The following is a 24,928-nucleotide window of genomic DNA, read 5'->3' on the forward strand; positions in this document are numbered from 1 at the left end:
GTTAGAAGTTAAAAGCAATAGGAATGCAGTTTCAGAGCGCCCATTGAGAATAAGCAGGGGACAAGTTCACACCAAAATTACTTTGTTGCAGCATATACAAGACAACAAAGGGAGCTGTATTCCAACCAAAGTGGTGCTATGCAATCTTAACTACATACAATTTAAACCAACATCCGAGCACCATAAAATGTACTCCCAACTAACTTTCCTTATTTACTCTTAATGCACTTATACGTCTGTGTACAACTTACATAAGTACTTAACACTGAGCTGCAGTAAAGGAGAACAAGGCACAATTCTGCCAATGCTGTCATATTTCTTCATCTACAGTAATCCACTGTGTTGAGACACTGCATGGATTCACTTATGATAGCATTTTGCTGGCGAAGAGACAGTGTTTGTACAAGCCTACCGACCTAGTCTGACCTAGACCAACCAGCCAATAAACCAATAATCAACTAATACACTGGAAAAAAACAATTAGCAAATGGATGCAACTGATTATACACTAAAGCCAGAAAACTGGCACAGCATTCTGTATGGAGAGCAAGAGAGAGTAAGGCAGGAACTGATGTATACTGGACGAAAGAATATGGAGAACAGAGGCAATAGAGACGGAATGAGAAAACGTGTGAGACAGAGAGAGACAGAGACAGACGTGAGAGGAAAGACTGACTTGTGTTTTCTCAGAGAAAGACCCATCTGCTGTTTCATCTGCTGCATGCCGTGGTAGTCAGTATAGATGAGGTCAAAGGGCAACGGTCCTGTCAGAGGGCAGCTTCCTCTGCCTGGAGGGACACCCACAAACCTATACAGAGGTTACATACAGTTCAGTATCCAGTTATGTAATGTGCAAAACTGTGAAAACCACTGCATACTGATCAGTATCCATATGACAAATCAGTGAACAGTATAGAAGGTACAGTATAGAAGCATAAAAGGCTATACGCATAGAAGAAATCTAGACAAGTAGGCAAATATAAGGAATGGTAACATTATACATAATACAATAACATTATGAACATAATATGAAAAATAAGCAACATTTGACATACTATAAAGGTAAGTAAGAGAGTGTGGGAAATAAATAACAACAAGAGTGAGAGCCCCGCTAGCAACGTAGGGTTCATCTAAGAAGAAGCACAGATAATTCCTTTGCACACCAAATTGTTGGTGACACATTCCATGGCAATCCGCCCATTACATTTTTACATTATCTTTTGTAAACTCTGGCCTCTGTGTGGTGCTAGAGCAGGGGTGTCAAACTCGCATTTCCGGGGCCGCATGCGGCCCTGAAAGGGGTCCACTGCGGCCCCCAAAATTATTTTCAGAAAAAATAATATCATACTACGTATAGAGATGCGCAGATCGCGGTTTTAGCCGCGGTTGCCGCAGTTAACCGCGGTTTGGGTGAATTCGGGTTAATCAAATATAATTATTAATTAATATCGGATAAACCGCGGGTGAAATATTGCGGTAAATAAATGAATGACATCTAATATATCTATCCATAAAATAGCTAAATCTCTGCGTGCTTGTGTCTGTGTGAGTGTGTAGAGCAGCCCCTGCGATGCGATCACAAAATGCATTGATTTAGCCTATGGAATGTCGGTGGCTCGGTGCGTCTTTTTTCTTTTTTTTAAACCGGCACTGATCTGCTGCGCTGGCAGTTGGATGCCGCATGTGTGTTGGATGCCTGTATGTTGGATGCCGCACTGTTCATTGCAGCAGAGCAGTGCGCTCTGTATGTTCAGCGCAGCACCGGTTTGAAAAAATCACACCCTGTGTGAAGGAAGCGGTGCCTTTGGGGCGGGGCTTAACTCATTTCAGTTCGTCCCTATTGGTGGTCTGAGTCCACTTACCAAATTTGTACTTGGTAGCATGCTGCAAACTGGAATGATGGCTGTTTAAAGCCCAGCCAATGGGCAGACAGAGGGGGCGGGGCTTAACTAATTACGGTTCGTCCCTATTGGTGGTTTTAGTCCATGTACAAAATTTGTACTCCGTAGCATGCTGCGAACTTGAGTTATGGCTGTTTAAAGGCCAGCCAATGGGAAGACAGAGGGGGCGGGGCTTCAGCAATTCATGCTCGTCCCTATTGGTTGTCTAAGTCCACATACCAAATTTTGACTTGGTGGCATGCTGCAAACTGGAGTTATAGCTGTTTAAAATGCCGTGCTCATCCCGTGCTCATACGGGTGGACGGACATAACATAGGCTGGGGGTCCCTGGAGCCCTCTTTTATAACTTCAGCAATTCATGCTCGTCCCTATTGGTGGTCTAAGTCCACATACCAAATTTGGACTTGGTGGCATGCTGGAAACTGGAGTTATAGCTGTTTAAAATCCCGTGCTCATCCCGTGCTCGGACATAACATACGCTGGGGGTCCCTGGACCCCTCTTTGATAACCAGTGGCACGTGTGGCCAATGAGAGGAGAGATGGCATAGGCAGTCTCCAAGTGTGTGTGTGTGTGTGTGTGTGTGTGTGTGCGCGTGTGTTTGTATGTGTTTCTTCTTTGCCGTGCTCATCCCGGGCTCATACGGACGGACGGACGGACATACGGACAAAGTCAAGTGTAGAGCGGTTGGCACCGCTAAAAAAGAAAAAAAGACGCACCGACATTCCATAGGCTAAATCAATGTATTTTGTGATCGCATCGCACAACTAATACTAAAACTAACGGGGAATACCAGAAAATAATAATATTTTGACATACGGGAAAAACGGTTGGTGCGGATAACGGGCGGATAATTAATTTGTACATGCGGATTCGGGTGACGTGAGAGGCCATCCGCACATCTCTACTACGGTACCTCTTATGCCGCCGTCGCCACCCCCCTCCCCCAACCTCCCCTCGCTGCTCTTGCCGGCGCTGACTGTAGCCTACCTGTATTATAAAGTCTATGGCTGTGAGAGAACAATAGCCAGCCGTTGCCTTGTTGCTTGCAATTAACATACTAGTTCACCATGAATGAATGACACTTACATCGTCATTCACAGCATGAATACAGCAAATTATCACCATTCACTTGAAAACTGAGAAGAAGAGATGCTGCTGCTGATTCAAAATGCTGTACCAAGAAAAAATAAAAGTTTGTCGAGGAAAATCACAACGCTACTTGAAGAGATCAAGGGCAAGCCTACTTGTCTGATATGCAAAGAGACTATGAGACACACAAAGACACATTTGAGAAGTGTACAGGAGGATAAAGAACAAACTACAAAAGTGCGCTCCTCTAAGCACAGGTCTCCGTCCTAGAGGAAAGGTCACGGTGTCACCAGCACCCAGTCTTCCAGTAGGAAGCATGAAGATGCACAGACAATTCCATCGCAATCCATCCGGTAGATTTCAAGATATTTCAAGATAATTCTATCTAAGGAATAGCAGGACTATTCTATGCAATATGTTACACAAAGAACGCTTCTAAGAGGTATAAAGATAAAAGGTTGCATGCTATAATAATACAAAATAGTAATATATAGAAACAAATTCCAGATGCAAAACAATGTTGACTAATGAACTAATGTTGTGTCTGACTCTGAAGCCAAGTGGCTCAAAGGCATGTAATGCCTGATTTATACTTAAGAAATGTACACACTTAAGACGCATTGCGAAGCGTTGTGAGCTTGTACATCTATTTTTGGTGCATGACACCCACGCGCAACTAAGTATAACTCTTAACACTCCCAATATTGGTAGAGTTGTGTGAATAAATGTGTGCAATGTCTCCAGACGTGTTTGTGCGTATGTGGGTGAGAAAGAAGGGAGAGAAATGGTGTTTTGAGGACCGTCAGAGCTCTCAGCGATCCGAAGGCAGAACCAGTCAAGCGTACAGAATTCAACACTACCTGCCATGGCTGTCTCAGAGTGGGGAGTCTCCCAATTTGTCTGCCCAACCTTTTTTGCTCACAGACACACTTGAGCATGTGTGCACACACACACACACACACACACACACACACACACACACACACACACACACACACACACACACACACACACACACACACACACACACACACACACACACACACACACACACACACACACACACACACACACACACACACACACACTTATCTTGGTATCCCGTGAAAGCACACACACACAAGCACACATGCTGTATACACGAATCAGGCATGTGTTGGGATTATGAAAGGTAGACAGATGAATGGTGGCAGCATTGATTATAATAAAGCTCTTATTGTTTTCCATGTAGTCCACACCTGCAAATGTAAGTAACACTCTCAGCACGCTTAACCTGCATACAAAAGTAGCACTGAAATAAAGGTTGATGTTATCATTAAACTACAGCTGTGTGCCCTATTTGGTGTGCTATAAAACAGAGCGTATGTTCTATTATCTGCGTGTCTCCATCATCTTCACACCCGTCTTATGATCAGTAAACAACCGATAATAACACAGTTCTCTGCTGTGTTGCCAACGAGGCAATCATCAGCCTGCAGTGAGGCAGGAAATACACAGCACACATTCATTGTGCTGATTTGCCTTCAGAGTGCTTTGTTCTCTTCAGAGCTGGGATTCAAGGTAACACTTTGACAAAAAAAGACATAATTATGCAAACACAAACATGTCTTCAGTAGTGGAAAATCAAAGTGCTACCGCAATATGAAAATACACTTAAAATTACAAGAGGGGTTTATTTTTCACTCACTCATACAGGTACAAGTAACAAAATGATATAGTCCGCAACAACAGAAATAAAATATATTAAAAATATATATATATAAAATAATTGTATTGTTTTATTGGATCTTCTTTAGTCAATACACTTATTTGTTTTAGCTCTTGCTCATTTGATTTTGCTATTTGTCTCATCTGTTTAAGAAAGTAGGTAGCTGAGAGCCTATATTGCACTTTTACCTTAGCGCTAGGTTGCCTGTTTTAGCAGAAAATGCACTTAAGACTTCTGGCGATTAGTAGTTTTGTTCCCTACCGATGTTGAATGCACTTATTGCAAGTCGCTTTGGATAAAAGCGTCTGCTAAATGACTGTAATGTAATGTAATGTAATGAAATGTAATGAAATGAGAGAAATTAGTAGCCACGTGGAATGTGCAATGGGGAATGTGCGGGGGGGGGGGGGGGGGGGGGGTAGGCGTAATAACGGAATGGACAATTAAGTAAGATATACACATATATACATCAAGTACACTTAAGAGGTAAGAGTGACGCAGGATGCAGTAATATAGTATGAATTACGTCAGCGCGTGCGAGTGAGGTATTACATCGGTTAAGACCTGAGGCCGATTCTACATTTGTAGAATCGGCCTCAGGTCTTAACCGATGTAATACCTCACTCGCACGATATTCAAAAATAGCAGATATACAAGCTCACAGGATGTCACTTCATGCCACGCTGCGAGCTTGTACATCTGCTATTTTTGAATATCCAACGCTAAAATCTAAAATGACACAGATGCTTTCCCGGACTTAATGGGTTAAATCTGAGTTCACAAAAACATTGTTGCAGGGTATGATGGGCAATGGAGAGAACTAGCCGTGAGATAGATGTTTATGAAGAAAATCCTCTTCACTGACACATAGTGATCAACAGTTACAGTTTTTTTTGAGAATCGTTTTTTATTAGAATCCAAGTCTGTTTATTGGCCAGATATGTTTATAATGAGGAATCTGGTACATTGGTCACAAAAAACACTAACCATAAAAAGTTAATATACAAGTATAGTGTGGCACAAGTGGAAAGGCCATGGGGTCACTAAAAGCAGTAGAGTTTATCCTGCAATCTGAAAGACTATGAGATATATTATGCACAAAATAAGAAAAAGAGGTTGCACATCAAAAATCGGGTTTCAGAATCCATATCAAAAATAGGAATAGAAAAGAATCCCAAAAAGGGAGCACATCCAAAATTTCAAATCAACAGAGGACAAAGTACTCACATTTCCACTTTTTTATTGGCACACACCAATAAATGAACGCTTACGCGTTTCGGCTAAGAGCCTTTATCAGAGCTCTTATCCGAAACGCGTACGCGCTGTGCTGATGGTCACGCTAGCTAGAGGAAAGGCCATGGAGTCACCAAAATCATCCTCTGATGGTGGTCTGCCTCCCATCTGCCACAAATCGAGCCTGACAAAAACTGTGCACAGATCTACAGCTGCTACTTGTGCTTAAGACATGAATAGTCACGATCCAGTTGAATTGTCCACTTGTCACAAAAGCTCCCTTCAGCAAATGGTTCCTCCATAGGGGAGGCGATCAATGCAATGACAATGTTATGTGGTTCATGACTTCACATAGTTAAGGGGTTGTGTTGTCATTTAGGAAGGCAATCTGGGCTCTGGGACTTCTGCACATGTAGCAGAGTAATCCTGTCTGAAGCCCAGAAGCCTAAATTCTCCCTGGGCCAGGGGATATTCCCCTTTGCATGAGCGGTAGGTGTTTGGTTTCCCATACAGAAGACCACAGTCAGATTCCAGCTAGGTGACAACACTGTACATACCAGTCTATGATACATACCAAGAGACTGTCAGTTCAGTGAATACACACCAGAGTACGATTTTGCCAGGTACGACAAGTTAACTTTAGCTGTAAAACTTCAATACATTGATTCTTCAGAGAACTGGACTATTTACAAAGTGAGATCATAAAAGTCGAAGCGGTGCCCACAGCCATGTGAAACTGCAAGAGTTAGCAAAGTACCAAAATAATTGCCTCCCTTCCTAGGAGCTTGATGGAGTTAGAAAATGGACCCTGCAGCCCTATTGCCTCTCAACAGAATTTCGCTTAGATTCTCCAAACTAAGAAATGTCTGTTATTGCACAGCAAAGGAGCACATTGTTATTTTGTTTTTATTTGTTCCTCCTTTCACATCAAAGAAAGCAAGACTGACAACAAAACTGAGACAAAGCTAATAACGTGATTTCAATAGTGCAGGTCAACAGCATGCCACATTTATATTAGCCACATTAAACCAGGCGTCCCTATTTTTGACGTGTCATTACAGACACATTTCAAAATGTAAAAAAAATAGCAACATTTCTACAAGCTCACACATTGGGGGCGGCCATAGCTGATGGTTAGTGAGCCCGCCTAGGGAGCCAGAGGCCCTGGTTGCCCCAGGTTCGATTCCAGGCCAGGCCAGCATATGTGTCGATGAAATGAAATTTGTCCCTGAGCAAGACTACCCCTAATTGCTCACAGGTTCTCATTGGAAACAAGACCGCAAGGACTTTCATGAACGACCTGTTAAAAGGAATTATCCTTATTTATCCTTATCGGTGTGATGCGATGTGTTGTGAGCTTGTAGATTGGCTATTTTTGAACTGCCATATAAAATAGGCCTCAAGTCCCAAACCTTTGTGCATCAGGGCCAACTGCCGTGTTAAGTGGTCAGATGGGTGGGCGCATGTATTTTTAAAACATGGCATTTTCTTCTTACATAAATGTTTTATCATTAAAATCTTAGTGTTTTGCCAATTATTTGGGGGCTCATTGGCCATATCCTCATTGGCCCTTGGGAATCACGGCCTTATGTGGTTAAAACAATATCTGTTGGCCTCTGAAAGTGTTCATCCTGCCTACAGTCTAGCCATGACCCGCCTTGTTACCTGCTGAATATTTTCCCTGCATCAAAATTCCCTGCGCTGCCTGCAAGAGTTCGGCCAGTTGGAGCCTCCTATGAACAGGCACAAGATGAAAAAGAAGCGTGATTGCACTTGGACTCAAGTGCCCATGCAGGTCTCACCCCCCCCCCCCCCTCTTTCCTTTTGTCTCTCATACATAAACACACAATTGTGCACGCACTGACAGACGTACACAGACAATTTGTTTCCCACACCGCAAGAATACCTGTGCAATAAAAGCCTATCGATCTTGCTTTGGCCGCTGAGCAGTCGGCACTGCAACCTTGTGGCAACAGGCCCTGTGGTTGGTTCCTCTACAGTAGATGGGATAATGAGCATGGAGAGTGTGTCAGCCAGCGGGGTGTGTGCGCAGCGGTTTCATCAGTCAAAAAAAGGTACTCACAGACCACCACTTCAATGCTTACACAAACGAAAGAGGCTTTTCACCTATGCAGTGTTTCTCTTCTAGTTCTACAACTTCGCTGCATATCACTCTCATGAATAAACAGATGGCACTCGTCAAGAAACCTAGGCGGTCCACATAGGTTTCCTGACGAGTGCCATCTGTGGCACCAATCAGACGAGTGCCACCAATGCTAGTATGCTAGTGTGCCAATCTAGGTGAAAGTGAGGCATTTCAGTAGTTAAATGAATTAATTGACTACTGAAATGCCTCACCTACTATATGGCATTCTTTGGAGAGAAAGTACCATGCTTTTTCCCCAGAAATGTGAACATGTCAGGATTAAGTTCAAGCATGACTGCACCAAAATAGACTGTTTTGCCCCAACTGGGGTTGGCCGTGTGGCATTCAAACTAAGGGTGCATTGTGTGTGTGTGTGTGTGTGTGTGTGTGTGTGTGTGTGTGTGTGTGTGTGTGTGTGTGTGTGTGTGTGTGTGTGTGTGTGTGTGTGTGTGTGTATGTGTGTGTGTAGTGTGCGTGTGCGTGTGCGTGTGTGTGTGTGTGTGCGCGTGTGTGCGCGTGTGTGCGTGTGCACGTGCGTGTCCGTGCACGCATGCATGAGAGTATAAACACCTCAAAGTACTGAATATGAGTGGATTTAATCCTCTCTTTGATGGTATAGAGTGAGGCAGAGTCAATCTGTCAAAAACATCCTCAAGGGCCAATGAGCCAGGATGCAAGGCTAAGTGATTAACTGAACCTTGTCAAAGCACAGGTCCCTCTTGAAACCTCTTCACTACACATTCAGTGGCTTCAGTTCATACATCATGTGTGTACGTGATATGCTTCCGAAATGAACAGCGTATGGAGTGATATGTTGACATTTGTTTAAATGCCTGCACGTTCCTGAAACTAAAAGAGCCCGGGTGTTCTACTAATGCCAGAGCAGTTATCCAACAAAACTCCTGAGTGTAGAACAGTGTACACGAATGCACAAGATGCTGCTTTTACATCCAGACAAGCCGCTGTGTTCAAGGCCTTAATTGGATATATGCAAATCCATGAAAACTTTAAGAGCCGAAAAGGGATTAAAATTTGCCAGAGCCAAGAAATGAGTGTCATGAGCAGCGGCAGAGCAAGGCAGCTCACATGGAAGCACACACACACACGCACACGCACACACTAACGAACACAAGCTCACAAGGACTGTGTGAAAGGCTCTAGAATAAAAGACACCTGAGGTTGCTGAGACAAGGCAATGGGAAACATGACAGGCTTGGATAAATTAGCCGGATCCAGTACCAGGTACAATTATTGCATCCCACTGCTACTGGCACCATGCTAATTACACAGCTTAATAATAATAATAAACTCTTTTTTTTAATAGCACCTTTCATACAAAACATGCATCTCAAGTACTTTACTGTACACTAAAGAGATAAAAAAAAACAAAAAACTGAAAGATTTAAAAGTAAGTAAACATAGAATTGAAACACAAAGTTAAATAAATGTAAAACATTTGCCTTAAATTGGTGCTATAGAAAGGCTAGATCAAAAAATATATGTTAATATATGTAGTGTAAAGATCTCAACAGAGCCTGCCTCTATAATCTTTTTAGGTATAAGCTGTTCCATAATTTGGGAGCATAATTGAAGAAGTCCCTGCACCTCTACTTTTCTTTTGGGTAGGGCTATGCATATCTAGCAAACAGGTAATCTACAATTTAAGGCTTAGTGAAAGAAAGTAAGAGCATTAGCCACATTCATAGACAGAAAGAGAGAACAAGAGATTACTCTTAGAGTAAGATAAAGAAAGAGAGATAGATGGAGAGAGTGAGAAAGAATCTAGAGGGACAGATAAAGAGAGAGAGTCAGAGTCAGACAGAGAGAGAAAAATGGGGCGGAGGGGGGGGGTATTTTCCAAAGTGCATTTGCACGTACCTGGAATTGTTCTCTGCATTTACACATTCTAACTATTAGGAGCAGTGGATGCCATTAATCCGGTGCCCGGGAAGCAATTGGGGGTTAAGTGTCTTGCTCGGGGACACTTCAACATATATTGTAGACTTGCTTATTGTAGATTGCAAGCCAAGGGTCGAACCAGCGACCTTCCGATTCCCAGACAGCCTCTCTCTACCCACTCAGTTACAGCCGCCCGTAAAGAGAGCGATAGAGAGAGTCAGAAAGAGAGCGAGGCAGAGTCAGAGAGACAGAGAGTGACACGGCACAGTTGTACGGCTGTAGAATAAAGCGTCCAGCAGTGAGGAGAATTGGTTGCAGCAGATGCAGGGGCACGTATGGAGAGGTTGAGGCCATGGGCCATGAAGCTCACAGAGGGGCTGAAGGGGAAGGCCTCACGGTGAGAACGAAATGACACAGGCCTCAACGAGAGCATCAACGTGCCAGTTTGGAAGATAACTGGCAGACTGGCAGCGAGAAATGTGAGGCCCTGCATGCTAATTGACCACTGGAGACAGCGGGAGAGGGGAGAGCTCGGATGTCATCTGTTACCAACAAAAGGCTCTCCCCTCACGGGCAGTAACAGCTGATGTGTTGTTTTGATGTTGCCGTGGCAATTTGAACCTCTTTTATATCCTTCCCTTCCTCTGGGCTATATTTTCTTTGTTGTTTTATTCAGCCAAGTGTCATCTGCCTGTTCCTCTGGCTCGATAAGTGGCGTTTTGTCGGGGGAAAAGAAATAATCAATTAGAGAGAGAGAATAACAGTGAAACAAATGAATGTGATCACGATGGCTGAAGGGCATCAATAAAAATGTAGTTCTTTCTCCCATGCTGCTATTTAATAGCTAATCAAAATTTAAACGACACTATCAGAAATTATGGGAAGATAATACATTATGGTGTTAACCACTTAAGCCCCGGCCTACAGTATATACTGTGGCACGGTGTGAGCTTGGGGATCTACTATTTTCACTAGTATAGAAAATTGTGAAGTTTGTGAAAAAAAAAAAAAAATGTCTTAACATTTCTAAAATTGCTATTTCCGGTAAAAGTAAAACATAGCTAGAAATAGCGAAAAGTGCACATCCAAAATATGGACGTCAGTTTGAAAGTGGTTAAATTATACAGAATAGCACATGGCGGAGAAAACAGGCCGATATGGCACATTCAACTCCCATATCCTGTATAAATGATCCAATTTAGGAACATTACCTGAAACGGAGAAGAAAAAGCCTTGTGCCACACTCTCAACCTCATTCAGACACATTTTCATCATCTGATTATCAACTGTGATTCAGAAGATTTTGATCACCCCATGCGATCAAAATCTACACTTCGTTCCCATTTCGTCAAAGTGACGCGTGCTGCATCAAATTGTGAACATTCGGGGGGTTGGGGCTATTTTTAAACCACCGTTTCCACTTTTCATCTCAAAGCAGTGAAACAAAAGCACTTCAATGGAAAGGCTGGAGGGAGAGAGAGAGAGAGAGAGAGAGAGAGAGAGAGAGAGAGAGCATCGTCGCTCGCAGGCAGACGCAACCTGCAAACTGGCAGCATAATAAGCCTCAGAGTGTGATTTGTAGAGTTCTGAAGAAAAACCAGCAGTGCTTTAAACTTGGTTTTGCTTAGGCCCCAGAATGTGTCTGTAGTCTTACATCATCACAGTGCACTGTTCAGACTAGGTCATGGGATTACAGACTGGTTTGATCACACCTGATGCTTGATTCAGATGTGTGTGTGTGCGTATGCTAGTTGTGATACAAACAAGCACAGTTTCACCCGGTCACAATAAGGACACAATGTACTGTATAGGCTACACTCCATATACTGACAGCTGAAGGTTGTGTACTGTGGTTGAACCTGAGAGATGTAGTCCTGTGTGTGTGTGTGTGTGTGTGTGTGTGTGTGTGTGTGTGTGTGTGTGTGTGTGTGTGTGTGTGTGTGTGTGTGTGTGTGTGTGTGTGTGTGTGTGTGTCAGAGAAACTTTATGAGACAGAGAGAGAGAGAGAGATGGATCTGAATTGACTTGGCACATTTCTACACCCCTTCAACCAAAATTGTTGCCAAATCCTCCCACGCTTGTCCTTCCTATCTTTCAAATCCGTGTGTGTGTGTGTGTGTGTGTGTGTGTGTGTGTGTGTGTGTGTGTGTGTGTGTGTGTGTGTGTGTGTGTGTGTGTTGCATTCGGTGGGTGGACAACAGAGATTCCTCTTCACAAAGCATTTTCACAAAGCATTGAGAGAGCAAAGCTGGTTGACGGTGGAAGTGGATGGCAGAGAGAGAAAGAGAAAGAGAACTAGAAAAAGTGCTCCTCGGAGCACAGGTCTCCGCCAGGTCAGGTAGGTTATTGTGGGGCAGCAATGTTCGGAATTAGCCAATCAGGATGGAATATGAAAAATTGGACGGAACCGTCTTGATCACTTGACTATAGAGACAATGTGTACCGATTTGCATGATGTTTGAATTTGTAGGAGTAATATAAAAAAGAAAAGTGTTGCAAAATCGGCCTCCTGGTGGCGCTATAATAGGGCAATGTTAAAAGGGTGGCATTTGTTCTTCAATGTAGTGCGAATGTGCGTGCAAAGTGTCACCGCAATCGGACGCTGCATTCATGATTTGTGGCATTTTGTTCAAAACGGGCCATTTTAAAAGATCCATCGTGATCACATGACTATAGAGATCATTGGATAAATTCCAAAATAGATTGGATAAATTCTGAAGGCTTAATATCAAAAAACGTGTTTTACATAAGTCGGCCTCCTGGTGGTGCTATGAAAGGCAAATGTGAAAAATGCAGGGCAGTTGTTTTTCCTTGGCCTCTAGGGAGTGTGCCTGCAAAGTTTCATGCAGATCGGTGCAGTTATAGTTAAAAACACAAATCGGCCATTTATAGCACCACCATGAGGCTGATGCCGCTGATTTGAACATTTTCAAGTGGCATTTCTTCCTCGGCCTAGTGGGAATGTGCGTGTGAAATCTCACGGAAATCGCAAGCTGCGTTCGTGATTTGAGGCATTTTGTTGAAAACGGAGCAATCCTGCAAACTTTGGAAGCCAACCTTAGCCAATCAGGATGAAATATGGAAAATTGGACAGATCAGTGTTGATCACATGACTATAGAGATACTGTGTACTGATTTGCGTGATGTTTGGATAAAATATGTTGGAGTACTGTCAAGAAATGTGTTTTGCAAAAAGCGGCCTCCTGGTGGCCCTATAAAAGGCTCATTTGAAAAATTTGGGGCAGAGGTTCTGCTCTGGCATCCAGGGAGTATGTGTGTACAGTTTCGCTGCGATCAAGCCAACGGTGCCAGAGATTAGCTGTACACAAAATGACAGAATGACGGACAAAGGGACACACACACGGACGGACGGACAGGGGGTAAACCATTAGCCTGATTATCAGTCTGAAGCTGCGTGGAGCTTCAGTCTGAAATTGGCTGCAATGTCCGCCATTACTAGGGGGAGGGGATTCAAATTTCCCTAAACCAATCACAAGAGATCCACGGATCCGCCTACATCTGACGTCATCGCACAGCTTGTTTTAGCAGATATTCGCTGATTGGCTTGTCGTTAGACCACCCCCACCTCCGACTCTGATTTGACAGGTTTTTCTTCGACCGTGAAAAGCCATAGGCTCACATTATGACACCAGACCAAGAGGAGCTCACTCAGAGAGTGGGTGGGGTCTATGGTCTGGAACCAGGCTAGTAAAACATACTCTCTCGCCATGCCTTTCGGCCTGGCGGAGACAAAAAGAGAAAAGAGTGTGTGTGTGTGTGTGTGTGTGTGTGTGTGTGTGTGTGTGTGTGTGTGTGTGTGTGTGTGTGTGTGCGCGCGTGCGCGTGTGTGTGTGTGTGTGCGCTTGTTGACAGAACCCTGACAGCCTGCCACTCCCTCCTCTCTCATTTGCTCATGTTTCTCTCTCTCTCCCTCTGTCTCTCTGGTGGTGGTGTGCCATGCTCCGTTGCTGGCTAATTACCCACGTTTCACTGGGAGGAAACGAAGGGAGATCCCCGAACGGAAGTGACAGCTGTCTGCGGTGCTCCTCTAAGTGTTCTAAGGACAATCTCCCCATCTCCTCTCCATACCTTTCCTCCACTCAGCACACTATACCAGAGATGGCATTTCTCACCAAAAAGTGATGTCACAGTTGCTGCCTCCCTCCCCCCTAAATTAAACCCAATCCCAACCCAAGAGAGCGAAGAGGAAAAACAAAAGGGAGAGGGGGGAGTGTTCTCACTTTCAACACTTTCTGCCAAGTATTGATTCCACTGGTTCTTCCATACCTCATTCCTTTCTTCCTATAGTCCTGATCCAACACACACACACACACACACACACACACACGAACACACACACGAACACACACACACACACACACACACACACACACACACACACACACACACACACACACACACACACACACACACACACACACACACACACACACACACACACACACACACACACACACACACACACACACACACACACACACACACGATGAAAAGGCGGTCATCCCTCATCCATAAGGTTTACTGAAACCCTCTGCATCAACTTTCCCCTGTACTGCTCCAGTAAAACAACTGGTGTTCATAAAGAGTACTCATACCTGGGAAGCACAGTCCATAGACTTTTCTTTTTCCCTAAAAATATTAATTATGCCAATTAAATGATAACGATTTTGGCACCGAAACATGGCAACCGTGAAACGACTTGTGGAATTCATTTTTTGCAACGTGTGGGAAGTAGACAAAGAGCAGGGCCCATTATAAGCTTTTTCCTCTCTCTGTGTACTGTACTGTATATCAATATGAGCTGAGATATAGCCGTGGCAGCTTTTAGCAGAGTATCTGCAAGATGGGGGTTGCCAGGTGCTTAATGCAAAAAAAGAAAGTTAATTTATCCATTTGTAACTCTGAGAATGTAACATTTGTACACTCTTTATAATATGAAATGGATAGGGAGAGAGAGGGGGTGAGAGATCTAGCCAAGGGTCTAAGTGACTACTCGATGAAGCCGGCAGAGAGAGCGCATGTGGCAAATTAGAAGTAATTATGTGAAGCGAGCCAACTGCTTGGCGTTCCAGCGCAGCTGAGCGCACGGCGCTGGCTAATCTCTCCATCAGAGAAAAGCACTTAAACAGCGATAGCAGGCGTGCAGTCCTCATTGGAACCACGGCATCTAGGACAAGCAGAGCCGTGTTTCCAAGATTCTGGGCAGGGGAGATAGTAGGAAATGTAAATAGATACAAGCCTGGGGGGAAATCTGTGGAAGAGCAAACCACATAACGATCTGTCAACTTAATAGTGAGTGGGAGACGGAGTGAGGGAGAGAGAGAGAGATGGAGAGAAATGCTTCCTTCTTCTATTCATTAACCGTCGCAGAGAAAGGATTTAGGGGTGTTCGGCGTAAGTCATTTACCGGCCAATTTGAGGAGATAGGGTCATAAAAAAGAATGTAATATGTACACTGGGTGCCTTTCTTTTTTTTGCTGCGTACGGGGAGGGAATGCAGTCCAAGTCTGATAAATCCAATTGGCTTCAATTTCAGTGCTCCATTATATTTCCTCGGAGGCTGAATACGCCGTTTCCTGATGAATGGAGACCAGTAAGGGCTTAATGGTGTGCACTGCACATTCATATAGACACACATATGGCCAGGAAATTTCTGCTCTCACATGCTCTCTCTGCCGTGAGATAGATTCTTAGAATACATGCATGCACTCACACACACGCACCCAGATACACTTGAAGCGCACACACGCACACGCTAATTTAAATGTAATGCACATTTCTAATGACGTTCCCAATGGAGAGAAAATGTGCCGACTTAATGCCGTGTTAAGCCAATTAGCAGGGTAAATAATGGCGTAGGCAGCAGAAACAGCCCCAGCGCGCTGATCTCCCCTGGCTCCTCTTATCAGAGCAGCCTTTCTTCACCGGCTGAGACATCAGGTCAGAGAGCAGCTCGATTGTCGCCTCTCCACGGCAGTTGTGAACGCAGGCACTCAATAAGAGCCACCGGGTTTGCGGTCAGCCAGTGGCATGCAATCACTGAAGAATCGGTCTGGACCTAATGTTTCTGGTCTCAGGTGGTGGCCATGACCAAAAGAGTATGACGCTGACAACGGGATGAGTTACTGTAGGGTTGCATCCTATCCATCCAACCCTAGCATGCACGCAGTTTTAGTCTCAGACGGATCGATCTGCTCTCCGAGCTCCTGTTGTCACGTCTGACTAGCGTGAAAATCAATAGCCCTATCTTTGTCTGTCCGAATTGACTGACTGACTGGAAGGCACTGTGTGCGTTGGGAGGCATGTGTGCACGTGAGGGCGTGTGTGTGTCTGTGCGCACAGGCACGTGTGCACTTATGTTTGTGATGCCTGACCTAAAGCTTGTTATCACTGTGGGCGCAGTGAGCTGGAGCAGGGAGAGAGATGCTGTCAAGCCCGGAGGCTCCTGTAGAAGCCCGTCAGGGAGAAAGGGATAGCTTATCTGTGTGTGGCCAAATGTGACCGTGCATACAGGCTGGAGCTCTCAGGAGGGAGCTCCCCAGCGCTGGCAGAATGGTCGCTGTTTGCACGTACTGTAGAGTCAGAGCCCGGAGAAGGAACTGATCTCTGGTTTTACTGTAACATCCAGAGTGCCCATTTAACTCTGAGATTGTAAAAACATTTTTTTTTCTTCATTGTTTTGGGCCCCCACTGTTCTTTGCATTACTCTGAGAGGTAATGTAATCAAATGGGCCCCTGAGTCCATTCGTTTACAACTCCCGGGGTCACAAATGGATAAATGAATACAGGAGTTTACTGTGTATAATACTGTATACTGTAAAAAAAAAAAAAACTAAAAACTAAGAACAAACAGTAGTCTAGAGGCCTCATGTGTTCATAATAGAAAACCCTAAATGATTCCCACGGTCATGATATAAAGTAACTCATAGAACATTGAACACTGTGGAAAAATCCAGCACTTTCTAAACAGTCTTCTCCATACAGTAGCTCTCCATGGTGCTGAAAGAATACAGTCGCTGTGCTGTTGTCGTTTCATGAAACTCAGTCAAATCCACTGAGAGCATAAAAAATATGCAGTGCATTTCTATGGTCGAATCACAACAAACAGCATAAGAATATGGTTCACACTCTGACTCAGAACAAAGACAATATATCCTTTGAAAACCAGAGAATATTTGTGTGTGCGACAACACTGTTGCTGTGTTTCTATTTAGAATTCAGCACCAGGGAAGCCTAATGGTTAGAGAAACATGTCCAGCAACCGAAAGTTAGCTGGTTCAATCCTGTGAATGTGTCTGAGCAAGACACTGAATCATCCTCAGTCACACTTGATAAGAGCATTTAGCTCATCGATTTAAACATGTAAGTGAATATAAAGCCAGCGAGGAATGTGTCAAACCACTACTTTACCCCTGCAGCTCCTTGAGAGAGACGGAGATCTTGAGGTTGTGTCCCAGCACGTAGAGAGTGGTGAGGATGTCAGCCCATTGGACCATCTCTCCCAGGGGTCCTCCCTTCAGCACCTTGGGACTGAACACATCGCCAGACTCCTCCGTCAGAAAACCCACATGGACCAGTATCTGAATGGTTCGGGGGAGAAGGTAAAGACGGCATATCAGCATCGAATAAAAGGAAAAAGTAGCCTTGGGAACTAACGGATCCGGAGCCATGTGGCTCATACTGTAGTTCAGGAGCCTTTCCCCTGTTTCCTTAGCGTGAGGCAGCCTGATGTACAAGTATATCCCCTAGACCAGGGGTATTCAACAGGGAATCCGGGACCCCTAAGGGGTCCTCAGAGTTACTACAGGGCGCCGCCAAATCTTTGTGTCATATGATATTTTTTTTACATGAACAACTTGAACACATCCCTTTTCTGAGGAGAACTTTAGCCAAAAATAGCAGATCTACTAGCTCACAACGCCTGTGAGCTGGTAGATCGGTTATTTTTGGCAAAGAGGTATAGAGGGAAAAAAAGCAGACCAAGTAAAAAAATTATAATCAATCTGCAACACAATTTTATACAATATAGAGGGGGTCCCTGCTTCATCTCTCCCTCTCGGCTAGGGGGTCCTTGGCCTGAAAAACGTTGAAGACCCCTGCCCGAGACACTAAGCTAGTATGTCGGAGGGACTTAACCTCAATCCAAGCCTAGACGCTCAGTACCCAGCAGGGAGGCGTTGGGTACAATTATTTTGTCTTTGGTATGACTCAACCGCGACCTCCCAGTCTCAGGGCGGACACTCTAACCACAAGGCCACTGAGCTGGCATAGAATAGAAGAGAGTCACATAAGGGAGGAGGAGGCAAGTGTAAGTATGATAGAATATGGTATAGCAAGGTTTGGCTAGTTGTGTGTGCAAAAATGAGCAAATACGAAAATGCGAAATACTCGCTGACAAATATTTCCCATTCATATAGTTGACGCCTCATTCATACAAGTTGATTGCATTGATTCACGGTGCGGAAGCTCTGACAAATGTACCTTCTTCCAAATATAAATTACATTACATCACTGCGTAATATTCACATGTGTGTGAATGTAGTCATGACAGTAATAAAATCTACGGGTGAATTAATGCACAGGGTAAAAAAAGTGTTTAAGGACCTTTACGATGAGTGTTGACTAGCTAGTGTAGTATTGTAGAGCACTTCTAGAGAACTCCTGCCTTAGAATTGGTGGTTTTAATGAGAACAAGTCATTATTATCAGTCAATGCTTTGATTTCCCTGGGTAAATAAATGTCTATTTGTGAAGGTAACATTCAATCGTCCACATAGGTCCACACTTAGCTCCATTAGAGTGAGATGTTCTGCAAGGATCAGTGATTTTTCAGCAATTAATGAGGAGTCACTGGTGAAGGTGAGACACCAAAGGAACGCACAAAGATATTTTCTTCCTCAAGCAACTCCTGGCATATACAATCAACTGTGCACAGAGTGGAGAAAAGAAATTGACCTGCTGACGGCTAATTGGTATGCATAATAGTACAGGGTGGATTTAATTGCTGATGGGAGAGGATGGAATTTCCAGGCGGTTAAATGTTTAATGACATTAGATTGAGCCTCTGCAGAATACAGCCTTTCACTTTTCCTCTATCTCTTTTGACAAAAAAAAATAATCTTCTGACACACTCCCCACCATAATACAGTATACATACTCTTACAGCAGCACAATGATATTCACTATATAGCTAAATAACAGACAAGTCTGCAGTTCTATTGCATATCGACTGTGATATCAGTTTTATTGGCTGTCGCGATCCATTGCTGGATAACGTTGCAATGTGATCCAGCAAAGGTTAAGACCTAACTAATCTAAACTATTTTTTTAAGCACAGCAATGCATTGTTTCACTGTGTTGCTATGCAAGCTTTCTGCTCCGGCAACCGGATGAGGCTCATTGACACACAGACATAGGAAAATGTGTGTGTGTAGGTGTGTGTGTGTGTGTGTGTGTGTGTGTGTGTGTGTGTGTGTGTGTGTGTGTGTGTGTGTGTGTGTGTGTGTGTGTGTGTGTGTGTGTGTGTAGGAGAGTCTCAGCCCAGAGCTACTTTGAGATAGCTCTGATATCTGATATGGCAGTCAGTCTGGTACAGCATTACCTGCCATAAAATCAACACAGGGAAATTGTAATATTTATTAAAAAAAAGATTTGTACCGTGCCTTCCATACATATAATGTAGCTCAGAGTGTTTTACAAGCAGTGCTTTACAAGCAAGTGTTTTATTGTTGAACCACAATAATTACAGTGCTGGCACGGTGAAAGCCATGAGTGGCATTGCTCTGCAACTAGCATCTCAGGGGACACATAACACTATAATTACACACCTCCTCTCAACTTCAGCAATGACACTTCAACAGGCTCCAGCCTGAAGGCTGATTCATACACACTGACTGTACGCATGACTGCATCGCTCAACAAAAAAAAATACGATATTTTCAACTGAATTAAGCTGAACACGCTGGTGAGGAAGGCTCGGTGGTGGAGGGGAGGATGAGGAGGAAAAAGGAAGCTATCCTGATGAACCAGCTCCTTTCTTCTCTATGAGGAGCACCTTCAGAACACCCGAAAAAAATGACGCTTCATCGGCGTTTCAATGTTGTAGTGCTCCTTTAGCAGCCTAAATTTCGCCTTTTTTTTCTTCTCTTCTTCACGCCGTTTGGTGCCCCCCCCACCCCAAGGTTGGTGCCCTGTGCTTCAGCACCTCAAGCCCGTTGGATAAGCCACCACTGGTTAACATCTAATAATAATAAACTTTATTTGTATAGCACCTTTCATGACATGAAATGCAGCTCAAAGTGCTTTACAGAGCAATAATACAATTACATCTAATTTAAAAATAAAGCAAAAAAGAAAAGCAAAAGCATAAAAAAAAAAAACAACAACATTAAAATAGTAGCAAAAGGCAGTGAATCAGGCAATACAGTGAGGACATGGATAACAACACAGAGATTTAAAAATCAACCAAAAAATCTACTAAAAGCAAGAGTGAAGAAGTAGGTCTTGAGCTGTGCTTTAAAGCTATCCACAGAGACTCACATTAGGGGTGATGTGTCGCACCTGTTGTGATGATGTGGGGGTGGCACACAGTAGGGGTGACAGACAACATCATTATATATAATGGGTACATCATTATTTATAATTTTCACATGACCTGAAGAAGATCCAAAATGGATCATAACGTTGTCAGCTAATAAAGAAGTACCTTTTACCTGCTTTGGTGCATCGCTCAACCTTTTTGAACATGTATAAATAAACCACTTTAAATCTGGCGTCCCTGTTTTTGGCATATCATTTTATCGAGACACATAGAGAAGAGCCACGAGAGCCCAAACTGGAGAGAGAGAGAGAAAGACAGACAGAGAAAGAGAGAGAAAGACAGCTTAGAAGGTGGGACAGACTGCTGTCTAGTTCTGTCCAGTCTTCCATGAAACATCTGCTTACGCTGAGCCTACGTGTCTACAGTTTATAATTCTTTCATTCCTATTCCTCTCCGCCTGGACAAACAGTCCAGGCGGAGGACTGTTTGTCCGAGGACAAACAGTCCTCTCTGTCTGTCTGTCTGTCTGTCTGTGTGTGTGTGTGTGTGTGTGTGTGTGTCTCTCTCTCTCTCTCTCTCTCTCTCAGGCTGGAGCTGAGTCTACAAGGGTTTAGTTAATGGACAGTAACCATTACTGTCAAGCACACCATTACACTGAACACAGTTCTGCTCTCCATTGGGAACGTGAACAAGGAGCTTGGCATTTGGGAAGATGTTCTCTCTAGTGACAGAGAGCTGGCTTTGATTTAACGGCGATGCTGCGTCGCTCGTCCGGTAAAGATGGACCGATGAGATCAACGCTGATTCATGTGCATTTAAAAAAAGACATCTCCTGGATGGAGACCAGGGCTCTGTTGGCCCAATTCCAAAAAAGACAACGTAATACAAAATGGACAACTGTAACTCACGGTGTCTCATTTTCATACAAGCCTTTGAAGTGGTGAGACACTTTTCAAATGGAGAGGGGATCTGAGGAGAAGTGTCTGGCCACAAATTGAATTCTCTGGGTGGTAAGGAAGAAGACTGCAATAAATCTAGGCTTCCAAAGTCTGAGCTCTGAGGCTACTGACTGTCAAAGGGAATCCATGAAAGCGCCATACCATTTCAAGATAAAGATACATACAGACATGAGCACATGCCTTCCAGTGTATGGATGCGGACGGGCACACACACACACACACACACACACACACACACACACACACACACACACACACACACACACACACACACACACACACACACACACACACACACACACACACACACACACACACGCGAAAATTTATGACAAAGGCTCTGAACCTAAATAAAGTGCAGGCCAGTTGAAGGAATGTAGAACCACTGCAGAGGCCAGTTCTAGCATACATTACTCACCAAAATGTCTGTGTAAATGTCAACAGCTAAAGTGCACTAATGTCAATCGATCCCAGAATGTTCTGATGATAATACCCAGTCTCTTTCATTATCTACACTATTGGAGGGTTTCAAGGAAAACTTACATTTTCAACCTAAATTCAATTGTTCTGATGTAAAGATCAAATATGGTGTGACAAAAAATACCCTACAGTGTATGTCTTCTGTGTAATTCTCTGCGAACGACTCGAAATTATGAGAAACTACGTGTTTGATATCAAAGTTTCCCTTCATCTCTGAGACTCTACAATTGTAACCAAATTAACACTTGGGATTTTACTGTGTGCTTGTCGTTGTCATTCAGTCTTGAAACTGCAGCTGAAAAACCTGCACAGTGGAGCGAGCGAGATATGTGGCAGCAGTTCTGTGTACAAGCATGGCATGTGGGCATGAAAACACGACGTTAATACCTTCCTTCCTGCATGCATGCCTGGATTTTGTCTGCAAAAGCTGTGCCTGCTTGAGGAAGGCTTTTATCATTTCACTGTTGAGTAAAAAAAAGCAAAAGCAAAAAATATATACTGTATAAACTAAATCAAATTTGAATGTTGGAAGTGTTTCCTGGGGCTGGAGGAGACAGTATTTCACATTTTACGAGTCTGTTGGATCAGCAAAAAACACTTTTATTCCTGTACTCCTGGTACTGTCGCTTTTCTATTTATTTCAATTCAGCTTTACGACTTTGACTGTGTGTCAAAATAATTCACACACACACACGCACACGCACACACACACGCATACGCACACGCACACACACACACGCACACACACACGTTTGTGTGTGTATAAATGCACTTACATGTGAGCTGCCTTGCTCTGCCACTGCTCATGACACTCATTTCTTGTCTCTGGCCAATTTGAATCCCTTTTCAGCACACAGACATACTACACACTACACAGTAAAGTCCTTAATGTATCCACTGTAATTCAGAGAGTATACACACGTTATTTCATTTTGTTATTTTGATGAATAAAACAATATTTTAACCAATGTGTATGGTACCTATAGTACAACTACAGTGGCTGGAGGTAGTCTCCCTACTCTTCCACCCTGGTGTTTATATGACACCTACAGGTTATACGTGCACTAGCTCTCCTATAGGCAAGCAGCAATTATGTGTTAGCTCAGTGGTAGAACCTTTGTCCCCCACACAGGGGCATAGAGTTATAATATATCTAGAGGGCGGATTGCCCGCCCCCAGCTATTCATTTCTATGAAAGTTGCTCAGTGGCGTTTGAAGCACCCTGAAGTCTGCCGGAAGTGTAAAATTGGGTTTTTAGAAAAAAATATTGTTGCTATATTAGTGGTGCTCATACTTTTTCATGTCAAGGACTCCCAAAATGATATGTACTAGACCATACCCGTGGGGGGATATGCACACATGATTTGGCGACCCGGGAGCCAGCGAACACAAAAACGCTAATAAACTGCTGACATTTGGGGAAAGCGAAAAACGAGCTTCGCTGTTCCGTGCACATGGTAATGGTGAATGGCTGTGTGCAAATTCAAATCAATTGCTCCAGCCACTGAAGAGATCCGAGCAGAAGAGATTTTGGCCTTACCACCCGCACAGAGCTTTGTCGAATTATAGGAGGATTTGGCCACGGACCCCCATCTCAAAATATTTTACAAATGTTCGCTTAAAAAATATATATATTCAAAGTTTTTTTTTTTTTTACGATTTTTCTAAAATAGCAGATCTACAAGCTCGGTGCTGTGCTATGAGCTTGTCTGCTATTTTTGAATAGCTAAAGAATGCGTTTCCGGTCTTAATGAGTTAACACTGAGCATGTGTGTTCAAACGTATTGTGAGAATGTACTGCACTGACCCTTCTCTGCTCTCTGTGTTGGCTGCGTAGCTTGTCATCCAGCCGCCGGGCTGCTGAGGCCCACTGCGCCGCCATCCTCCGCATTCGTCTCTTCATGAAGCTCAGGGACTCCTTCCCAGTCCCCACCTGCTCCAGCAGAGCGCCGATGTCTGAGCGCAGGGCAGCCTTCAAGAAGCAAACAGCAGGCGGAACAAAAATCAATGGCACGGTTGCAAAACTCACCTGTCAGAGCCAAGAATTTAGAAGACCTATGATGGCGCCCAAGAGGCGGTAGTTGATGGTCACTCTTTTTGTGAGACGACCTTTGTCTCTCTCTCCCTCTCTCTCTCTGTTCTTTTCTTCAAGTGGATTTGTAGCGTAATAGTCACTCTCCCTGGGAAGACCCAGACACAGTCTGGGGCTTTCACTGGACCCAAAACGGCAAACAAATTCCTCTAATAGTACAGTAGCACAGTAGAATAACCAACCACAAATCTGAAATTAATAGTGTTTCACAGAGTACGTTTAAAGTGGCCTTAATGTTAGACAGTAGCATGTTAATATTATGAGTTATACGAGAGGACTACAATGGAAATAAGCCATGGGCTTCATTGAGTTTCCATCCTCTGTGATTTTTAAAAGTATGTAATGATGGCAGAGCAGTGTTACACATATTTTTAATCATCATGAATGAACAATATATTCAACCATTCACTGGCGAGGATACAACAAGGCCTCTCTCTCATACAAATCAAGACATTTTAAGCCCCATTATCAGTGCCACAGTTTTGAGCTGAATTTTGATGGCTGGGATTGCATGCAGCACAGCTCTCTGTGTCATACGGTGTTATTTGCTCGGGCCCCGAGGCCAGGATGCCTGAGGTCGGTCGTCCTCATAAAATGCCTCGCTCTCATTCCACCTCTACTGCTCTCTCAGGTCTATAATCGCTGAATGACGGTGCAATACTGTACAAGCACACAAGTGCTAATCAATTGTGTAAGTGCTTTGGGGAGCACAGAGGACTTATAAATGGCACGCAGAGACGTCGCATGCACACATATAAGCGCACGCACGCACACACACACACACACACACACACACACACACACACACACACACACACACACACACACACACCCACATACAGTAGCTAACATCTATCTTG

The 24,928-nt window shown here is 43.8% G+C and overlaps 1 protein-coding gene across 1 annotated transcript in view; it reads right to left on the bottom strand.

Moving 5' to 3' along the window:
- The window catches only part of mgat5b (alpha-1,6-mannosylglycoprotein 6-beta-N-acetylglucosaminyltransferase B), a gene marked incomplete at both ends in the record, with an annotated part of 86,243 nt that overhangs the window by 21,931 nt on the left and 39,384 nt on the right, over positions 1 to 24,928 (bottom strand). Inside the window, 3 exons of the mRNA XM_084071681.1 lie at positions 677 to 808; positions 17,409 to 17,578; positions 23,784 to 23,948. Of these exons, the coding sequence (XP_083927807.1) occupies positions 677 to 808; positions 17,409 to 17,578; positions 23,784 to 23,948 (467 nt within the window). The remainder of the gene's footprint in view (positions 1 to 676; positions 809 to 17,408; positions 17,579 to 23,783; positions 23,949 to 24,928) is intronic.

Source organism: Gymnoscopelus microlampas (assembly GCF_963454915.1).
Source record: "Gymnoscopelus microlampas genome assembly, chromosome: 11".
NCBI classification, from domain to species: Eukaryota; Metazoa; Chordata; class Actinopteri; order Myctophiformes; family Myctophidae; genus Gymnoscopelus; species Gymnoscopelus microlampas.